The sequence below is a fragment of the Neodiprion fabricii genome, chromosome 6 (genome assembly GCF_021155785.1).
Source record: "Neodiprion fabricii isolate iyNeoFabr1 chromosome 6, iyNeoFabr1.1, whole genome shotgun sequence".
NCBI classification, from domain to species: Eukaryota; Metazoa; Arthropoda; class Insecta; order Hymenoptera; family Diprionidae; genus Neodiprion; species Neodiprion fabricii.
The window spans coordinates 7,012,600-7,034,377 of NC_060244.1; the positions used below are offsets into that span (position 1 = coordinate 7,012,600).

A 21,778-nucleotide genomic window follows, 5' to 3' on the forward strand; every position below is an offset into this window, starting at 1 on the left:
TATTTACTTCGTCAAGTTACTTCACCTAATAATGATATATAGATAACGTAATTTTTTTGACACTGTAAAATCAGTAAAACTTTCGTCAATTTGGTAACATTATCAACAACTTGGTAGAAGCGGCGATCAAATTCTTTAATCCGTATAAAATTCTTTAGCGTTGCAAAGAACAATCACGTTTATCGCTGACGTTTAAACAATCCAACATCACAACGTCTCGTTTCTTCAAATACCAAGGAAAAAAGAAATTCCCAACTTGAGCGAAATTCGATACGCGCACACGGAATTTGGCGGGGTCAAAGCGCCAGCTCCGATGCCCCCGGATTATAAGCAGACCGGCAAAAGATGTGCTTTAGGATTGTCTTTTGGGAGCCGCGGTTATATATAAGGCGTCCTGTGAGAGAATGAAGAGAAAAGAAAACAGCGAGGTGCGGTAAAAAGTTGAAATAAACAAATGAATAATTAACCGAGGAGAGGCAAAAGGATGGAGAGAGAGAGAGAGAGAAGAGGAACAACAGGTCCTGGAAGACGGAGGAGACCCGCAGCTATTGGCTACCCGCTGGGAATCTTTGGCGTTCCGAAGTCTCCGGGGTAATTAATAGACCCGACCAACTATAAGTTACGCCGGATAATGTCCACCATATTTTATTTAAATGGGATTCACCGCGACGATCCGTTTAGCACGAGAGACCCTCGGCCTAATTGCTGCACCAGCGGGACAGAATCCGCAGCAGCAATTTTGCGTGCACTTTTTACCCTCCGATTCTCTCCGACTCATACTTTAAACATTCTCTCCGATGGTTACAGCAGCTTTCGATTAATACCCCGTTCGACTTAGCAGTTTGTCAAAACGCGCTACCGTTTCACTCTCTGTATATTATACGGGTACGATGTGAAAATTAAACTGAGAAACGAATTAGGTACCGGTTCTTTTTTCAGCTTTTAACGCGATACCGTTTTCGGTCAAACGACGCGGAGAAAAATTATTCGTTTCTCCGTCGTCAGAAAAACACGAGCAAAGGATAAAATTTGTCGATACGTCGGCAGTCGGAGGTTATGATTTTTCCTCAAGCATTTAAATACCAAAATCCATACGCGTTGTACGTAATAAATGATACGACTTGCGTCGAACCCTTTCCGTCCGTAGCACTGACACTTAGCGTTAAATATCTCGTGTGTAAATAGCGGAAGCAATATTGACGTTTTGGTAAACATCATTAAGACGACGTCGAGGAAATAATTACTTTCAATCAAACGATGATGGAAGCGAGTGAAAATATTTGTGGTAAAACGCTCGAAAGCACTGTACGTATACGCATAATCCGATCCGATAGTATCTGTCAGAGCGTCGTGCCTACTTCTTCGATCTGACAGTTGTATACAAATCGTCGGACGTTTTTCCTAAAACTTTTTGCATTCGTATTTAACGAGTGTGCGAGATATCGACTTTGAGTGAGATTAGGAAAACTCGAAGATCCATCCTTACGGCAGGGAAATATCTGCAAGCGGAAACGATCCGAATGTATATATTTAACAGTAAATATACATACATGTTATAATAAATTATCGTACACCGTATGTAACAAGCGCTGTAACGCATATCGCGTTGTTGTATAACGGAGACAATATAATGGGGTTTAATCGAGACGTATAAGCGGCGATCGAGCTATCGGTGAAAGGTCAAACACATCGATCCCGCGGTGATGTTACGCTCAGATATACGTACAACGTGTACCGAATACACCCGATACATCGCGTTATATTATTATATTACATTATATTATATTAGGTATACGTATAATCAAGCAGCGATAATGCGGTATCATTGAAAGCGATGTTATGACTATATTTAAAATCACGACTCTGCAGAGCTTTATCAACAGCCTCGGTCTTGGCTGTATTATAATATATACGTATAATTTGTATAATATGCTTGTGTGCAATAATTTGTGTACACGTTAGCGATAGTACAAGTAATGCCGTAGGAATGGAGATGCAACGAGAAATGAAAAAGTTCACCGTCCTCGTCCGTCTCTCTTTACTCCATTGTGATCATAGCAGACGGACCTTTTCCTTCGGCGTGCGTGTGTTACTTATTTATTACACGGTCCAGTATGTCGTACATTCATAAATTCCGCGCACAGGCTAATAATCGCATTAAAAACAACAGCGAAGACTTATACGTACAATAACGATCAGCGGCAATTCAAGAGATTGTGAAAAATCTTTCTCGTTCAAGGTCCGCGATAAGCTGTTTATTCCGGAAAAAAAATCTCAACATAAATTATTATGTAGAATGTGCATGTACGATTCGGACAATTGAACTTGTATGTACTTATACTTCGGTCGGCTGCATCATTTTGCACAAACTTTCGTATTACAACGGTTACGCGGGGTCGGTGTTACAGGCCGACGGGTTCGATTACAAAATCACTCGAAATGTTTTGCGCATGCGCAACGCCATTCTCAAAGAATTTACATTTTTTCGTACCGATCGTACGATGAACGGAAGTCGATGACATCAAAGCCTTATATGTATATCTATAATTCTTGTTTCACTGTCAGTTTCTATCATCGTTTCTTAACGAATTAATCAAATAGTCGCGTAGATCTTAGGAAGACGGTTCATTATTTTATTTCTTCAAGTATCCGGATTAACTGCAGGCAATAGTAGCTTCTTAATCTCGCGGCAAAAACGAACTGCCTGAAAATTTTGAAAACGAATTGCCATTATCAGGGACGAACATATCTGGCAGAGAATTGTATGACACGAGAATCTGTTACGCGGTCGATGCAATCGTATATACATAGATATATATACAATTCGAGGCAAAAAAGAGAAAAAAAAAAAAAACAATCTCATACAACAGCTCAGTAACAAAATGACGAGTAGATAACGGCCGATGAAAAGAAACAGCGAAGAACGAGGGCGTAAAACCATCTACGATTCGAATGATTTTCGTCAAGAGAGGCAAAAGCACGCACCCCGTGGTCTAGGTCGCATTAACTTGAGGGCGAAAAGCCCGAAACTGGCATCTGTTTGGGTTCAAGTAGCACGGAGGGTCGAACCTCGAGTCGACTTCCGCCGTCGAGGAGGGCGCATAAACGCGGGTGCGGTGTGAGAAAGAAGCCGTTCGCCTAATTCGAGAAATAGCAATAGCTGGGTGGGGGTGGTCGGAAAGTGGGTTTGCGGAAGGCTGAACGTCGACGGAAGGACAACCGAGCGCATTGTAATCCGTTTACGCGGTGAAGGCGGTTATCGAATGACGCGGGGGCGATTACCCCGGCCCCGGATTTCACCCTTCAGGAGCCCCTTCCGGTTCGCGAACCCTTTTCGCCCCGACACCATTTTCGAACGAACCGACCCACCTTCCCTTCCGCGTTCCGCTGCGCTAGTTCTGTTCTCCCAATTCCAGTCACAGCCGCAGGTAGGCACGATGTGTAGGAAATTAAATTGGAAAGTATCGAATCACGAATGCGCGTCGACTAAAGTTGGGAAAATTTTACTGCACACAAACGTATGTGACAATTATATGTGCCCGTAGCGCAAGAAGTTGTCATATATTACACGTAATTATACAAGTAAATCGTGCTCGACGATATGTAGGCCGCGAAGAATCCGGGAGAATATAACACATGTGTAATATATAAAGCGATACATTGAACGTTGAAGTTGGATACTTTGTGGCGGGTTGTGGTTATCACCGTTTAATAAATCAAACGCGGTATAATCAGAGTGGAAAATGTTTCTTTTGTGTAGATAAGTTGCACGCGTTTGTTTACGTACACATGTCACGAAATGCGCGCGCGAATTGTCTTGCGTGATCGTTGATAAAATAATCAATCGTCGGTGGGTACGTATGTATAAAATTATACGCTTGCAATACACATGCGGCACCTCAAATCGCAGATCGATTGTCGCGTAAAAGAACAACAACATCCACTTCGTTAAGTAACAAACGTATCAAGTCATTATTCCTCAATATCTGCATATGTAATATCGTTTTAACGAATTAAAAAGCGGTAAACAATTCGTTTTTTTTTTTTTTTTAATAAAAAACAACGCGTGATCTGACCTTACTGAAACGATTACGTTATTTCGCAGCAGACTGTATTACATCACGACTATAAGATACCTTCGGTATTACATCGGTTCATTGTTACATTCTGTCAAATCACGAGATTGAAGTCAATAGCGTTATCGTAACGAAACGTTGGGGAAACAAAAGTCGCTATTTTCTTATTTTAACAATAACTTTGAAGGAACGAAGATTTGAAAACATGAGTACGTTTCGATTCCAAAATCACGGAGTAACGGTTTTATGAACGGTATCAAATCAGCAAAGCCTCGTGAATCAATGATATTCAACGTCTGCAATTAAGATCACTGCTTGATTGTCGATTTAGCGTTAGCCTGCAAAAACACTGTACCTTAAACGCATCAGACCGGTACCATAAACGGCAATAAATCACATTTCAGCTCTCCGTGAACAGGGTAAAAAAAAACAACGGAATAGGTAATTTTTTCGCACGTCACTCCCGCGCATCGGTTAATTTTTATAAACAAAAAGTCGATACCGATCCGGTGTAATCTGCAGGAATACGGTTCCCTGGAAATGATAAAAAAAAAAAAGCTCGACGGCCGTTCTTCGGCAAGAGACGAAGTTCGCGGGGGTGATGGTGGGGTCGGTGTCGTCGTTAGTATTCTTTATAGAAGACAGAGCAGCGTGGGATACGTTCTACATAATGGAGTCCCGGCGTAGCGTCTCTTCTTTTGATGCTCAAGTTCCGTCGACCGTTCTCTCTTGTTTATGTATGAGCGCGCGGACTCCACCCACGCCCTAGCTGCTGCAGCCTCCTCGTCGTCGGGAGATGATGCCGCTGAATATCCACCCTGGAAAACGCCACCCTGCACACACCCGCAAAGTGCACCGCGCCGTGCAAAACCTGCGGCTGCGTGCAACGAACTACGATGACGTCAACCAGGGCTGATTCCGAATTCTGAAATAATACCCGTCGTCTTTGCGAATTGGAATTCGCGTAACGTTGAGGGAGAAGATTGAGACTTTTTTTTTTACAATCACTGTTAATTCGCGAAAGGGTTCAAAGCTTGAGGTTTTACGAATTGTTACACGCATCTACGCTTTGCTCCGTTATTTCTGTATCGTTTAACCGAATTTCAGACGACTCCTTGCGTAACTCAGTGGTTTTTTCGATAGCACACGTTACATGTGCGATGCAATTTTGTGGGGTGATTTCTCAGCTTCTAGGATTCACCATCCGAACTCGCAATGAGAGTATCACGGTTCATCCATTGGCCCGTCTCTTCGCTCTAATTAAAACTGATTATATTGATGAATAATTTGATAAACGAAATCTGTTGTGTGTTTTAACCTGAAATGTTAATTTTCATTGCCCTCTCTCGAAGTTTCAATTACAGTTTTTCATACATATTCGAGTGTGAACGGATGTATTATTATTATCTCAGAGCCGTGGTTAAGTACAAGCTTCGGCTATTCGACAACCCTATGTATGTCTTATAAATCGAATAAAGGTCCGATGGATGCAACTACAAATCGGAAGCTCCGTAGTATAATATTTAACTCATCGCCTATCAAATATCACGACTTCAAAATCTTTCCCTAAATTTTTGCTCACTGCCAAATACTTTTTCACAAACTTGAAGATGATACCTTCATTTTATATACAATTCGATAAACGACTAATTATCATTTTCAAAAATCAGCATAATATTAAGATCGTCCATACGTTTCAATTAACTTTTAATTTTTCCATAATCATTTGTAATTACACGATGCACTTTTCCGGGGGAGTTGTCAGGTACGAAAGCGTGATGCAATGTTGAGTAAAATCATGCGTAAAAAGAGTCCCTTGATTCTACAACGACACACTGTATTATATTAAAAGTTGAAAAAGTCGTTTTGTAACACCGTGGCTATTCTATATCTCTCCTCGCCTCCGAATACGAACGAAGCAGCGACACGCGGAGTCGTCGTTCGCGGATAGGAATGCATAATATACATACGGAAGATGACGATCATTCGGGATTTTTCTAGAGAGTTAGAGGTATAATTCCGGCGTCCGAAGACCGATCGCCGGGCAGCCAAGGGGCTATAAAACCCGCGTTGTTATCTCGAGATGAATGAACTTCCGGCGTCACTAATTTGCTACGGTTTGGTAACGGTATCCGTTGACTAATTGATGGCCCCCTTAAAAACAAAGAATTTCAACAGAGAGTAGAGCAAAAAAAGGAAGAAAGAAAAAAAAAATCCCAAAAAAGAACCGGCATTTCTTTCGAGATATATTGCCTTTCGAATCAGATCCGATGTAGCCGGTAACAAACGGAAAATGCTCCAGTTCCTCCAACCTCCAACGGTCGGTTTCAAATTTCTACTCCTCGCGTCTCTTAACAGCATAAAGTCGAGTTTCTCTGCTCCTCCTACAGCCAGCAGCGGCTTCTTGGGTTTCGGATTGGGGAAACTTTCCGAAACTATATATTCCCTCGCATCTCGGAGTTTAGGAGGGGTTGTGGTTTTTTCACGGCTAATTAAAGTCAGCGGTTGAACGTATACAAGTACAGGGACTAAGCTTCTTCTGCGGAAGTTGAGAAAAAAAAAAAAAGGATGGGGGGTTGGATAATCAAGGAAAAAAAAGACAAACAAACACGGTAAAATTGAGCAGCCACCTTTGTTCTATGCATGTACCTTATTACCCGGTGCATGCACGTACGTACGAACACGCATGAAAAGCAACAACCACGTGTTCGGATAACCTACGTCTTTTCTACACCTCGTCGCTAAGTAGAAGCTGATGGATAGCTTCTCGGGTGACTTTGATTGCCCCTGCGCCTAGTTTCAATCCCGTTGTACCGAAAAGATTTATTAACTCCCAAAGAGAGTAAGAGAGGAGAAATATTTATTCGATGAAAGGAATTTACACGTAGTAGCTGAATCGTTGTGGGTGAAAACGAGTATAATAATAAAAAGATGTACGTTAGAGTGAGAAGTAGAGGAAGAAAAAGGGGCTGAAAAGCAGACCGAGAAAGCTCCCGGTCGAATTTCATAATTGAAGAGTAGACGACGGGCGAAACGGTGCAGTATACGTATATATATATATGTATGTATGTATGTATATATATATATATATATATGACTACCGAGCCGTCTACATTTTCCAGTATTTGTTTTATTATTTATGATCCCGGTAAACGGATGAAAAATTGGCAACCACGAATAATTTGCACCAGTGTCGTTCGTTCGACACTCACAATGAGCAACAACGTCGTATGCAACACCCACCTATAACAGTATAGCCGTAAGACGTTTGTGCATGTACAAATATACATACGTGTGTATATAAAGCATACGTTAGCTGTATCTCGCGTATTTTGTAATCCATTCGCGCGATGTACGAAATAAGTAGGTATAGAACTGTATAAATTTGACCGGTAAAATTGATTATCTTCCTTTAACCTTTGCGCAATCGCACGTCTCCGTGGATTCTCCTCCTATTGTTTTGCAATCTATTTTCATGTAAATACATTAATGTATGGGCATGTAAACACGATTGAGAAATATAAATTTGACAAAAATTCTGGCACGAAGTTTCGATGCTGGCAAAGTGGATACGGAAATTATCTAGAAAAGCTTGTTGTTGCGGACCGTTTCTTGCGGTTATATATTTTTTGGGATAAAGCGATAGATCAGAGGTATAACAAACACAATGCGATGCTCCGCCATGCCGTAGGTATAAGGCGGGTTATACGCAACTAATAATAAAATGAAGATTCTTCCGCAATGAATAAAAATAACCCCGCAAGCGAGCGAATGACAGCTGCTTTGAGAGAAGAGACTAAGGCGAGCCGGCGGCGATTCTTCTAAAATCCGCCCGCAGCTGATATTCCTCTTGCACAACGTTTTTGTTCTTCATCCGCATCGAATAGCTATATTTTCATCTCTGTTTTTTTCTCCTATTCTTAATACCCATACCGTTTCAACAATCGTTCCTAACGATGTGACGGCTTCGGGCCGACGCTGAATAGACGTAAATAATGTGACAAGAACTTCCGACTTCATCTCCGTCTCAATCTGTATAACGGAGAAAAATAAAGGATTAATAAAAAAACCACAATTCCCTCACGCAAACTTGGCCCGTTTTTATTATTTTTCGCAAATCGATCAATTAGCTGAGTTCTCGTACGCGCGGTAGGTACCTACATATTTTATTCATCGTTACAATCATTGTTTTTCAATCTTCGTCGTTTAGTTTCCCTTTTATCATTCTATAAATAATAATATACGTGTGTATTAATACAGCTTGGGCTGCGGTCGTTTATATTTAGATACCTGGTATCTTCCTGAACCCATTAATAGTTTCTCATCTGCCGCCGTAGCTTTGCCAACACGTTACACACACTCGCAGGTATAGTAATATTACATACTCATCCGTATACCCGATTAAAAAATGAATATCCTCAAATTTCCCACATCAACGTATTCAAATATCCATTCCGCACGATCGTCCAAGACAAGGATGGAAACGTGTGCAAAGTTCAAGGTCGAATATCCACCGTAGACGCGAGTAAATTTCCCCTCGTCAGAATATCTTTATACACATATATACACTGGTAGAAATTCCTTCCGAGATCTGGGATCGCAGAAACGCGATATAATCGAAAGGTTCATTAATCGGAGTCTGTAATATCGCTGGAAGTGCGTGACTAACGAAAAATCCTCCGAATTCATTCGCATTATATCGAAACGCCGTGGGTATATAACCAACGAATTCCGGTTGACTCAGTCGAAATCTATTCCTCCTCATTCCCCCTTACCTTTCCCCCCTGCCTCTCTCTCTCTCTCTCTCTCTCTCTCTCAGCAATATCTCCTTACCGCATCGGCGGAGAAATAAATAAATGAATCTGTTTCCTCTCGAAAATCGGTAGGACGGAATAATAGCGTACTCGTCGCACAGGGTATACGAATAAAAAAGAAAGCTTAGAAAGTAGGCCCGAAGAGAATTTCGCTGCTCTCTTGATTTTCTCTCTCCGAGAAGAGTCGATCCGGCTGGTGTCGACTGCCGAATTCTGTACCATCACCAGCAGCAGCAGCAGCGGCAGACGCTATCGGTCCGGACAGTTTCACGACAATCGCTGCATCCGCGAAGGACAAAGCTTAGCCTGTCCTAGAATTGTACGGATCAGATCGTCGTCCCGTGGACCACGAGGAGAGAGGCCTGCTGGCCGAGAGGAGAGAGGGGCGAGGGGGAGAGGGAGGAAAGAGGCGGCAGGTTGGGTTAGGCTCAGCCAAAGTGGGGCCATGTGTTCAGTGTCAAGTTGCGCTAGATGTTGGTCGAGTTGGCCGGGTTCCTCTTCGAATCCACCGTCCTCGTCTTCATCGTCTCTGCTAGCCGAGGTTTTAACCTATCCGCGTTGCGGCTGCGGCTGCGGCTGCGGCTGCACGTGCACGCGCCGCGTTTCTACCGTACTAGAGAAGAGCTTGAGGCACGCGGAGGGCGATACGCGTGCATTTCGAGACGAGACTTGGTCCACGCACGGAGGCTGCGCGCTTAGCGTATAGTCTGGGAACAAAGCTCTCAGCATCTGGAACGCGTTAGAGGTTTCCCGGCCCCCTCCTCTCCTCTCCTCTCCTCTCCTCCTCTCCGCTCCTCACCTCTTCTCTTTCCTCTTCTCTCCGCTCCGCGTCACCCACATCTGCCTTATAGCTATACGCTTTCGGTGAAACTACACACGAAACGCGACGTCGTCGACGGGTCTTTTCGTTACTTGTACGTAGACACCCGCCTGCGTTGTAATATCTTGCGTGTATTGTAACCACCGCCTTCGTCTCTCTCGACTAGGCCGGGGAACGTCGACGAAACAAAGAAATCAGAGCGCCAGCTATGCAGGCCTCCCTTGACATCGACCAACTTTCTCACATTCGTCATACTCTGGAGGCGAATGCTTCGTGCCTGATGCATCTTGGAAAACCACTGCACCGAACACTCTGGGATCTTCCCTCAAGTTGACGGGAAGAGTTCGGGATTTATTTTTTATCGTACTCGTGACTACGATACCAAAATTGTATTACTCTTGAGCTCGTAGAAACAATCGAAACTGCACTCACTGGTAGATCGTGTTTGACACAAGTTGTGTAGAACACGCGTGCGACGTAAATTTGTGTACAATTATACGAGGAAGAAAGACTTAAAGATCGAAATGTGGTTGAAGAATCAAGTTGCACTCGATATGCAAAAATTAGCTATGAAATATGTTCGTTTTGCATTGAAAATGATATCCGTATTTTAACAATTCTCACGATTATTCATCAGTCTAGAAAAATTATGTGTCACATAGGCAAGCTTTCGCTGTTATTTGTATCTTCTTTTCTAACAGTATTCTTAGAATTTTTCATTCTAAGAAATCGGACGAATTCAAACGAATTTCACGCACGACAAATCTTGAGCTCTCGTCTCAAGTACTCTCAATTATATATTTGAACACTAAAAAAAAAAGTTAGTAATTTTTGCGATCCCCTTTGAGCGTACAATTTTCATCCGTTTAAATGTGTCTAACCCAAACGCCAATGTCGTCGGTAATTATCTCACATCTGCATCTTTAAATTTCAATTCCCATGCTCAATTCGGGTATTCTGCAACCGGCCTCCTCACCCCGACATCTGCGGAACACTCAGACGAGGACTCGTACACAAGGGGGTGTCTGAGGGTGAAGGATCACCGAGTAATCGGTCAATATAGGTGGTAGAAGAGAAGAGCCCCGGATAATCACTCGCCGATCATCGGAAATAAGCCGGAGGATTAGTTCTCTTTGCAGGTTGTAACGGAAGATGAATTACGGCCTTCGGAGGGGTTCGAGAAGGGGAATGCGAATGAACGGATCCTGCGGAAATGCGAAACGCTTCGAATGTTCGCGCGCGCTTGTAATCTCATTCGTATTAATCACTCTTTCGTTACACACGACGATTTCGGTTTGTTCCAACGGTATAAAAGTACAACTCTTAGAAATTTAAATCTGTAATTGTGGACGAGTGATCGAACCTGAATATCACCTTGACCATTTTTTTTAAATTATTGTCGCACGGTCGCTGCAGTAGCGAGGAAGAAGAAGAAGACGAGGAAGGATTAGGACGGAAATATTGGTTGTGGAGGGAAGGAGGGGAAGATGTAGTTTGAAAGGAAGAAAAGAATATGAAGAGAATAAAGCCACGGTATCAGAGAAGCGAGAACGAGTCGCAGAGGCGTGTGACACCGTTTTAAGCCTACTTCGTTTGATGATGGTATGAGCTTAAAAATAGGCTAAAAATACCGGGACACATTAGGCGGGCTGGTGACTCTAATATTTACTGTGCCCTTGCAGTCAATTCCGAGATTCGCGTTTGAGGATATAAAAAAAAAGAAGAAGAAGAAGAAGAAGAAGATGAAGAAGACCATCTCTGACACAGAGTTGAATTTTCGAGACTTTATGAAAAGTTTGTGTATAATACCTACATGTATACACGTGTGTACGTATACTGCATGGAAGGAACGGAGAAGCGGGCGACGTTTCGTATACGCGGAACACCGTATAATATTTACCGGTTGACTTCTTCTTTGATTATTATTAACCTCTTCTCGGTAAGTCGAGCGAAAAATTGTCTATCCTCCTAGCTCGGATATACCACGGACCGTATAGATACGTACATGCGTACCACGGCGCATAGATACATAAATCGAGTGAAAAGTATATAAGTCGAAGTAATGTTTCCACGCCGTTCCCTTGATGATAAAACAAACAAACAAACCGCAATTTTCAAACCGCCTTGCCCGCGAGATGATTTCTTTTCCCTCCCCATCCTCTCTGACCCTTTTTTTTTCTCTTCTCTCATTTTTCACGCTTTTTCTTTCATTTTTTTTTTTTTTTTTTTTACCCCCTGACTTTAGATTCCTGACGAGACCTACCAATAATAAATATATATCTTTTACTCTTCAGCGTGGAAAAGTGGCTCTTCATCGGGTCTGATGCGTATTTGGAGGGAGTGAAGGTGAAAAAAATTTTTTAAAAAGAAACGAAACAAAATCTTATGTTTGCCGATGTTTCTTTCCTCGACGCCTAGAGCAGCGTGCAAGCTGGATTGATCGAAGTTTGTGTAATAGAATTTCTTCAAAAAACAAAACCCTCTCTGCTGCAGCAGCTAGAGAGTTGTATAAGAAAAAGCCTTAGCGGTTTTCTTATCTATTAGTCTTCTTTATTTTTAAAATATTCTTTGTAACAATAAATCTGCAAAAAGCCTGCCCGCGTTTAGTTTCATTTTTATTTTCTCCATTTTTTCCGTCTTTTCATCATCATTTTTTTTGTCGTGCTTTTTTTTTAACTCTCCGCTTCCGGAACAGCCGCACGCGTTGGCACCTGCAGCAAGATAGTATATTCGGTGATTTGCAGGACGCGGCCTGCATGTTAAATAGATTTGTTGCAATTGCGCGGGTTTGAAATACCGGAAAGTCTTCTTTACACATTTATCGAATTTTCCGGACCGCTCAGAGGTTATGAAATTATATTATTTATCGAAAAATTTACGCAACGTATAAAGGATGCGCCGCTAACGTCGTCTAGAAAAGAGATAGAAATGCGGGTCATCGGTAGCCATAATTTAATCGTAAGACATTGAGAGTTCGTAGAAAAATGCTGGAATTCTCGGAATCGCATTGGGAAAATGAAGGATCGACGACGACGGGCTTTTTTCAAAACCCACCGCCACTCCGAGCGAGCCTTCAAGTCGTCCGAGAATGAAGATGAGCAGCTCGCTCGGATGTCATAGATCCGATCTCGTCGAGGATTAGCTGACAATGTGCCCGTAATAATACGCACAATGTCAAATCCGGCACGAAGCTCAGGAATAATTGAATTAACAGCTGCAGCAGCAGCGGCAGCAAAAGCTCTTCTGGCCTACGGTCGAGTGGTCAAACGAGACGTCGTTTGTACTCGTCGCGGTCATGTGTGCAGTTCGTCGACGGGGTTTTATTCGCCCCAATTATTATCACACAGCGAGAGAGTTGATCCTCATTCGAGAATATTAATTTGGTCTGTTTTTCTTTTCTTTTTTTTTCGCCGCTCTTTTATTTTATTTCAAATTTATCCTCGCGACGATGAGCGAGGTGCAGAGTTAATGTATTAAGAAGAATATAAACGACAGGCTGAAAATTGACGATAATTGGGAATCGCGGGGGACATGACAGCGCTGGCGTGAAAAGCTGTTTGAAGTAAAACGACGGTGGTTTATGCGCGTATACACAGGCACATACACGCATGCAACCCCATTATTTGTGTACCTACATCGTGCGTGTGTGTAAAGAGACGGATCTGTCGAATTGACGTTCTTTTAATTTATAATGTCTGGGGATATGGGCGGAGGAGAAGGAGGAGAGGAATAGGAAGAAGGTTCAAGCCGAAGAAACGTGACTCGTCGTTTAAAGTTTTATACGGTTTTTCCCCCAACGTCGTGGGATCTCGGTTTGGATTGTTTGAAACACGAACTGTAAATACCCCGTCGGTTGAGTTACAAAAGTCTACACAGGAGTCATTATTCTTTTTTACGATTGCAGGGCCTATTTTAAAACAACAGCATTTCCCTTTCAACGAGCGAGCGAGCGAGTTAGCTAGCTAACGAAGAAAGAAAGAAAGAAAGAAGAAGTAGAAGAAGAAGAAGAACCAGGCTACCGCTGTCTGGCTCGAAAGAAGCTGAAGGAGAAAAAGTTCTGGAGAAGGAGAATAAGGAGGAGGAGGAGGAGGAGGAGATACGGGAGGAAATCGACGCCGATATCCGGAAGTTGTCTCGAGGGTGAAACACCAGCAGCAGTTTTACAAGGCGTCGACGAGTTCGACGGTCGTGAATTAACCGCGGAGATGAATCGCGCGCTTACGATTAGCGGCTTCGGCATGGGGTCACTGGGTCACAGAGAACGCCGCGGCGAGGAGGCACGGAGGTCCCCATTTTCGCTCCCCCCCCCATCCTCCCTCTTCCTCTTCCTCCTCATCCTCCCCTACCTCCTCCACGATCTCCGATGCCCAGAGCACATGGCCTCCAGAGAAAGAGAGAAAGAGAGAAGGAGAGAAGGAGAGATGAGAAAGAGAGAGGAGGAAGACGCGGAGGAGGAAATTGGTCCGTTCGTCACGACGCACGATCGCAGCTTACACGCGTTGTAGAGCAAAATTAACAGCCGATTGTCTCCGCGTCTGGCGCCAGCGGCATATTAAAAACCGCAAAAATTGGCACCCGAACCCGATCATCGGCGGATATAGGTGTCGTACCGAATTTTAATATACCTACACTCTCGAATCGCGTCACCGAAGAGGATCCCGTTTCCAGACTTGCGTCACTTTTCCGGTCTGCTGCCAAATAAATCGGCACACAATAGCCGCGTTCTATAATCTCGCAAATTTCTCTGGTCCGACTGACGGGGCGACCGGTGAGAATGTGAAACTTTTATCGCGAAACACGTTCGTCCCGAGGGTGCGAAATGGGGTGATGGAGGGACTCCCTCCCTCCCGAAGGGTGAAAGTGCACTTACCTGCCGATCGTGTTCATATCATGCTGCACGCCGCTTTTTGGGGTTGGCGCAGGACCGCTCGAGGAGGAGGATCAGGGTAGTAAAGCCGCGGGCACTCTCTCACCTGCACCGCACACTGCAGGTCTCACTGTTTCTGTATATTAATTTCTTTCACTGGTCGGCGATAACGTAAAACACCTGCGTGTATCTGCCTGATAATACAGGTGCGTAGGTACGGTTCACTGGGTCGCGTGTCAACCTCTCTCTTCCTCACTCCCTCTGTTCCTCTTTCTCCGTACGTACAATGGTAAACTTGGAATTTACGTTGCCCGCACGATTATCGATACATGCTTAAAAATCTCTCGATCCGTATACGATCCGGTATTTTCCCCTTCACCCCCCTTATTTAAAAATCCATACAAGGCAACTGTAACCGGGGTGTTTTAACACACTTAATCACAGGTTTATTTACCTCCTGTACAATGTAATTATCCCGATATTTATCACACTTATAGATTAACGACCCGCCCCCCGTTCGGGGAGGGGAATCCCCTTAGTGACGTGATCGCGTGTTGATGTTTCAATATGGGTATAACACTGTATCGTACGATCAACTGGGAATGTTGGTTTTTTTTTTCTTTGCTTTATTCTTGTTTCGTTTTGTTTCTTTTGTTTTTTTTTTTAATTATTTTCTCTCGTTACCACGCGACACGCGGCGGTTCCAGAGGTCCTCCGAACCAGTTGCCGCGGCGGAAGTCACTACCGAGTCTGCAGGGTGCAGTGTATCCGGTTGGCGTCGAGGGGCGCCGGGAGGGACGGGAGGGCGGGGGGAGGGGGTTTGACGGAGGGGTGAGTGGGTGGGTGGGGGGAGGGGGGAGGACGGCGAAACCGATATGCGTAACGAAGGACGTCGTCGCCGTCTGCCTGCGACGCTACAATGGGAACAATCGCGACGTCAGAGCGTCGGCTGACTGACTGAAGCCGCGAGAAGCTTGGCGGCGGCGGCCACCGTCAAACCCTCGGTTCTCCGCGACGCTGCGCGCCGCGGCGCCCCACCCGAGGCCCTCCGCTTGCCGTCGCTAGGACCACACCCCTTTAGCCCGCGAAGCCCCGCCCCCGATCACCGACACCCACGCCGCACTCTCGCTCTGTTCTCTGCCTCCCTCCCCCTCGGATCTCTCCGGCTCTCCCTCTTTCTCCGGTTCGCTCTGGGATCGAGCAGAGAGACGCGTATATACGCGTCGTACGTACGAGAACGCACACGAGCATCGCCGCTTTTTTCTCCGCATACGCGATACCGCGGCACACCTACGTAACGCGTGTATGAAACAGCAGATAGAATCGTGCCCCGCGTCGCGACGCCGATAGTAGCGTCTTGCACCGAGTTGCGGTCGGGTGTGCGAGCTGCAGGCGAACGATGCCGGGCTCCCTTTCGTTTAGTTTCGTTTCGTTTCGTTCCGTTTCGGTGGCTGATTACCCATCCAAACGAGTGTGCAGGTGCTGTGCAGGCTGTCTTTTTCTCTTACGTCGGTCCCGGTCCGGTCGGGGGCGGCACGGTTCATTGTCACGGGCGACGGGGGCGAGGGGAGGGAATCATCCCCCTGCAGGCGCCGCGGCGCCAGAGAGAAAGAGAGAGATAGAGGGAAGGATAGGAGGGAGGGAGGGAGGGAGAGAGAGAGAGGGAGAGAGAGAAAGAGAGCCGGTTCGGCGCGGGTCGGGCGTCCGGCCAATCGGAGCTGCGCGCAAATCACAATGCTCATTGTTGCCGCGGCCCACCCTTGCCGACGTCGGCGGCGACGGTTCTCCAGACTTGCGCGCATGTGCCGACAAAGGGGTTGAGGTCGCTTACCGGTCTCGCCTCCGCCCCCGGTTATAGCCTCGCCGACTCGCGGCTCTCGCTCCTTCGATATCCCGCATACCTACCTAGCCACCTACCTATGTTATACCCGTCAACCCTTCTCCTCCCTCCCCCCCGTGGCTCTCGCCTCTCTCTCTCTCACACCCTCTCTCACCTTGCGCGGCTTCTTCTTATGCACGTAATATACCTGTAACTATACCAACACATCAGCAACGGTAGCCCCGTGAACGCGGTTCGGTTCGCCTGGCTTTCCTCGCGGGTTAGATGGAAAGGGGGATGTGGATGGTGATGCTCGTTCGCCGGGGCGAGCACCCTCCTCCCCCGTAGAGTCCTTGCTTTCGCGGGGGAGGACGCGGGGCTCAGACAAGAATGGCGCCGCTGCGCATCCCTTTCATGTCCTCCGCAAACCGTTCCACCACTCCTCCTCCTACGCCCCCTCGCCCCTTAACCATCCCTGCCTCCACTCGCGGCGTCGGCGGATGGTCTCTTTGTCGTTGAAACACCGCGCGAGCGGCGCCCTTCTTACCCCCCCCCCCCCCCCCATCCCTGTGTTATACCCACGACGTGTGTTCGCGTGTGCGGATGTTGTTTTATCCCGTGCGTATAATGCAGATTATATACATATATGTATATGAATATGTGCGGACGAGCAGCGACTGCGGAATTGAAATAATAATAATGATTATCGTTGCGGTTATATATTATTACTATATCGCATAATCGTGATAACAAAGATAACGTAACACTGTAGTAAAACAGATATGATAAGCCTGCGTATATACGAGTAAAAAATTATTCATGCAACATGTAATGTGTAGGTGTAAATGCGTGCAGATTATTATATGACGATGATCCGGCATGGGTCCAGTTAGTTCACTGCAGGCTGTTATACATACATACGGATAAACTGATGAGAGAAAAACGCGTAAATTTATTTAAGATCTTTGACAACGCTAAACATTCTTACCATTCGTTAATTAGCCCACGACTAATTAATTTCAGAATCGCGCTTAGAAGATTATTTATCGAATTCGTTGTCTATCTTCTTGTAATACAGGCAGGTGCTGCCCGATCGTCCCGGGAGGAACATATTACATGGCTCTCGAGTTAATAATTTTTGCAGGTGAACCGTGTTATCGCCGCCGGTTAGTTGAGCTGAGATGATGCGAGCTGACCGAGAACTTCAAAGCATACGTGCCGCGGTTTCAACCCGCCAAGCTAAACTGTCAGATAAAATCGTTGACTTTATTGAAATGCTCGTGAAGAAGAGAACTCATTGAGCTGCGTGAGGAGGCGAGACAATATGCAGTCGCTGTGTATACCTTATACATATACACATATGTACGTACATATATACGTATATACATAATATGTATATTGTAACTGTAATACTTGCTCTCTGTGAAGGCGAAAGCTCGAGGCAATTAGGCGATTTAACGTAAGCTTGCGAAATATTGAACCGTTGTCGACATATATAACCAGCTTCCTTTTCCTTTGCTCGGTTCTGAAACAGGATTCGCGATATAATGTTACAATATGCAGTATAATAATTTTACGACCTTCGGTCGAGAATTATCTGCATGCCTCTGGTTTTCACGTTCTGTTTTTAGTTTCTGCACATTATTTGTTCGTTGCAGAATACGGGGTAATAATGACCATCGAATTTACTACCTTTACGGAAAAATGAAAAACTTGCATGGTTTTCTTCTCGTTCAAATTACTATAGCTTTCTGTTAAAGTTACTGGAAAAATGCTCCGATTTACTGGATCGACGTTACAATTAACGACGAAGAAACTTGTATGCTACAAAAAATGCGGTAACGTGAGCAAAATTTAAAAAAATAATCGCACTGGTCCCAAAAGTATTAAGTGCAACAGTCATTTCTTTTCACGTATATTCGCGTGGGAGTAAAATCATGCTCTTCTGAATCTTGTCCGGTATTCCTTTCCTACAGTCAATGCCTTATCTTCCTCGATACGTTATGTAGTTGTACCAATGTTTGCTTTCAGATTTAGGTATAAAGTACGTCTGGTATCTAAACAGATATATTACCGGGAAATAAGTATATCGGTCAACGGATCAACAAGATACCTATCTGAACGTTCCCGACTAGCAAATTACAATACGGATATTATAAACGAAACAACGGAAACTGTAACGAGAGAATCAAATATTTTCATCCATTATACAGATAGAATTTTACAGCTCCACAGCAGCAAACAATTATACATCATGCGAATAATCATACGAGATTGTCCAAGCCTAAAAAAAAAAAATTGATGACCGACAAATCGTCGAAACGGGTATTAAAAAATATTAAATAATTTACTTATATTTATTATTTTTGTCTTGCAGTTTAGGGTTTATATCAAGCTCGCAGAAAAAAAAACAAAAAAAAGAAAAACGGGATTAGTACGGTAGATTCGCGCGAGGGCTGACCGAAGAATGGTTTCACTACTGCGACGGGATATTCGCTAGTTAAGATAGGTATTCGAAAAAGCTGAGGTTGAAAGCTGCACCTTGTGCGAGAGACTGCGGGTTACAGAAGGATCTGAGGTTCGTTGTATAAAGGCGAGTGATATATATATATATCGCACTATATATTCCACTCTACATATATATATAGAGTGGAATAGAAGCAAAATAAACAGGTTGATAGTAGTGGCGGCATTGTTGGTCGGGCCGTGCTGCAGTGGAAAAAGATCGCCGCGGACGGTGCGGGAGGAACAAGTAACGTGGGCCGGGTTTCGGGATCGAATGACGAGTGTTTTCCCGAGGCGTTATAAATCCGCACCCCGAATTACATGGCTTAGCTAGACAAACAGCTTGTCTACTGCATGGCGATACGCTGGAAGGTCTGAGATCCGGGCGGCGGGTATCCATCCGTCTTCTCAGACAATGAGATGGCCCCCGGTTGTAGAAATAGATACACTTCATCCGCCTCTCTACCGCCTCCCGCCTCTCGCCTCTCGCCACGAGCTTTCTATTTACAAGCTCCACAATAGTCAATGGCGAAGCGCGCAGCCTCGGGTTGGTTCATCCTCCTCCTCCTCTTCTTCTCATTCTTCTTCCTCGGCTTCCTCATCATCATCATCATCATCATCATCATCATCATGAGCTTCTTCCTCGGAGTTAGCCAGCAGCTCGCATACCGCCCCAAACAAATGACGCCTCTGCCGTAGCACGTGTTTGACTTTGTTCCGAGAACCGGGACTTCTGCTGGTCTGTCAATCTCCTCGGCAGCCTAGCGAGGGAGAGGAAATTTACTCCTTGTTTTAACCCTCCCGTCGCATCTTCTCTCTTTGTTTTTCTTCCTCTTTTTCAACTCACCGTTTTTTATCTACTCTCGAGAATTCTTCTTACAAATGAATATGTAGACCGAGGAGAAACGTTCTCTGCCTAACTACACGAACTCCGTCAATGGGCCGCTCGCATACGGTTTGTTTGACGAACTTTGTTCACCGTCGTCCTACTTGTTTTGTACCCTCTTCGGACTTTTTTCGCACACTCGTAACATCTCGATCCGCGATCGTCTATCTCTTCGCACAGCGAAACTCTTACATACCTATCTAGTGTAATCGCTAGCCAGTCTTCCTTTTCTTTTACTTTTTCTTTATCTTCTGATCTACTTCTCTTGCACCCTTCTATATAGTACTTTACCTAATTAGGATAAGTTTTTCGGAATGCGCACCTCGATCTCGAAAATTGTTAAAATAAAAACCTCACAGCTTGATTCAGCGTACAGATGCACAGGTGTGAAAATACTTTATTCTCTGGCCCGGAAACATGCATTTTTTAATAGCGGACCGCACGTTTTCACGGCGAACCTGCGTTATTCCTGCGCCCTCAGCGAACCGCTGGAATACCCTCGAAAACTTTTGCTCGACCTTGACATCACTTATTATAGCTTTACTCTCTCCATGTTAACTAGGTTGCAGATACGTGATAGCCGGATAGGCATAAGAATCAAGTGAATTTCTTCACAGTATAGTATGTAGTTTCAGAGAAATTATATAAGAGGTCCAGATTATCACTTTTTAAAAACTGGCTGCGCCCAAAAGTTTTACCAAGTTTGACATTTTAAGATAGTCGTTAATTTACACATATTACATACAGAAGTTGGGTATTTCATTGCGGTCATTAAAATGTGATGAATTTTCGACTACGACTACCGCTCGCGATATCGAAATCGGTCGATTCGAATCCTTTCGTAAACCACGATGCAATTGGCAGCTGCACGTGAACACTGGTTACAACTGTTCTTCCAGAGAGAGAGATTGAGAGAGAGGGAGAGAGAGAGGGAGAGAGACGTACGGTGCAAGTACGCTGCACCATGTCGAAGTGTCCGGGATAATAGAAATCAACACTGTACGTACTGGTATGATACCTATACACTTGCGGTGGTATCGGCTGACGATATAATGAGTGGCAAACTAGTCGAAGCGATTGGGTTTCGAACCCGTATTGAAGAGGTGCAGTGCCGTTCGTACGTTACAGACTTACACGAAAGCCGCGTGAGTGTGTGCAGCAGGGTAATGGATCCGAACGGTGAAATTTCAGCCTCGCGGTAATAATACGTGATCGGTGCCCCGATAGGTAAACGTACGTACAGAAGTGCAGCGTAATATACAAGAAGTTGTCCGTGGTCACGTTATAGGAGTATAAGAGTACGTTATAGCTTGCAGGCTCAACACGATGAGCTGCGTTTCAGGTCGCGTTGGAACTTTCGTCTATACTGTACGTACAGTATAAATTAGAGTGGACCTTGTTTAAGGTCTTGACGAATTTTTTTCACTCCACCCCCAAGAAGCAACTTTCGAAAAATTCAAAAACAAGTGCCTAATTTTTACAGATTTTTACCACAACTCTCAAAACAGTTCGCATTGTGATCGAAGTTTCTTGTGAAAATAACGCAGGAAAAAGTTTTTTTTGCTCAGTATATATTTTATTGTAAAAGTAATAATGTTCCAAAAAATCTGTTTTAGTGGGCCTTAGTGTTACTGTCTGAAGAAAAATTCTCATCATCGTACCAGCCAATACAGACGATTTGCACTTATTCTAAATGAACAATTCAGATTTCTATGTCATGCAATCGTCTAGATTGGCTGGTACGATGATGAGAATTTTTTTTTCATATAGCACCACTAACTCCTACTAAAACCTCGCAGTTACAGATTGTTCGAATCATTGTTACTTTTACAATAAAATATACATTGAGAAAAAAAGTTGTTCCCATGTTATTGCAACAAGAAACTCCGACGACAAAGCGGACTATCCAAGAGTCGAGGTAAAAATCTAAAAAAATTAGTCAATTGTTTATAAATTATTTGAAGCTGATTTTGGGGCTTGTGCGTAAAAAA

The 21,778-nt window shown here is 44.3% G+C and overlaps 1 protein-coding gene across 3 annotated transcripts in view; it reads right to left on the bottom strand.

The window, feature by feature from the left end:
• The window catches only part of LOC124184549 (transcription factor Sox-5), a 139,336-nt gene that overhangs the window by 40,744 nt on the left and 76,814 nt on the right, over positions 1–21,778 (bottom strand). For 2 of the 3 annotated variants that reach the window (XM_046574365.1, XM_046574364.1), the window contains exon 1: positions 14,581–15,536. The exons of the other annotated variant lie outside the window; for it this stretch is intronic. In XM_046574365.1, coding sequence (XP_046430321.1) covers positions 14,581–14,597 — 17 coding nt within the window. In that variant the 5' untranslated portion in view covers positions 14,598–15,536. Of the gene's footprint in view, positions 1–14,580; positions 15,537–21,778 lie in introns of those variants that run through there. 3 annotated transcript variants of the gene reach the window in all.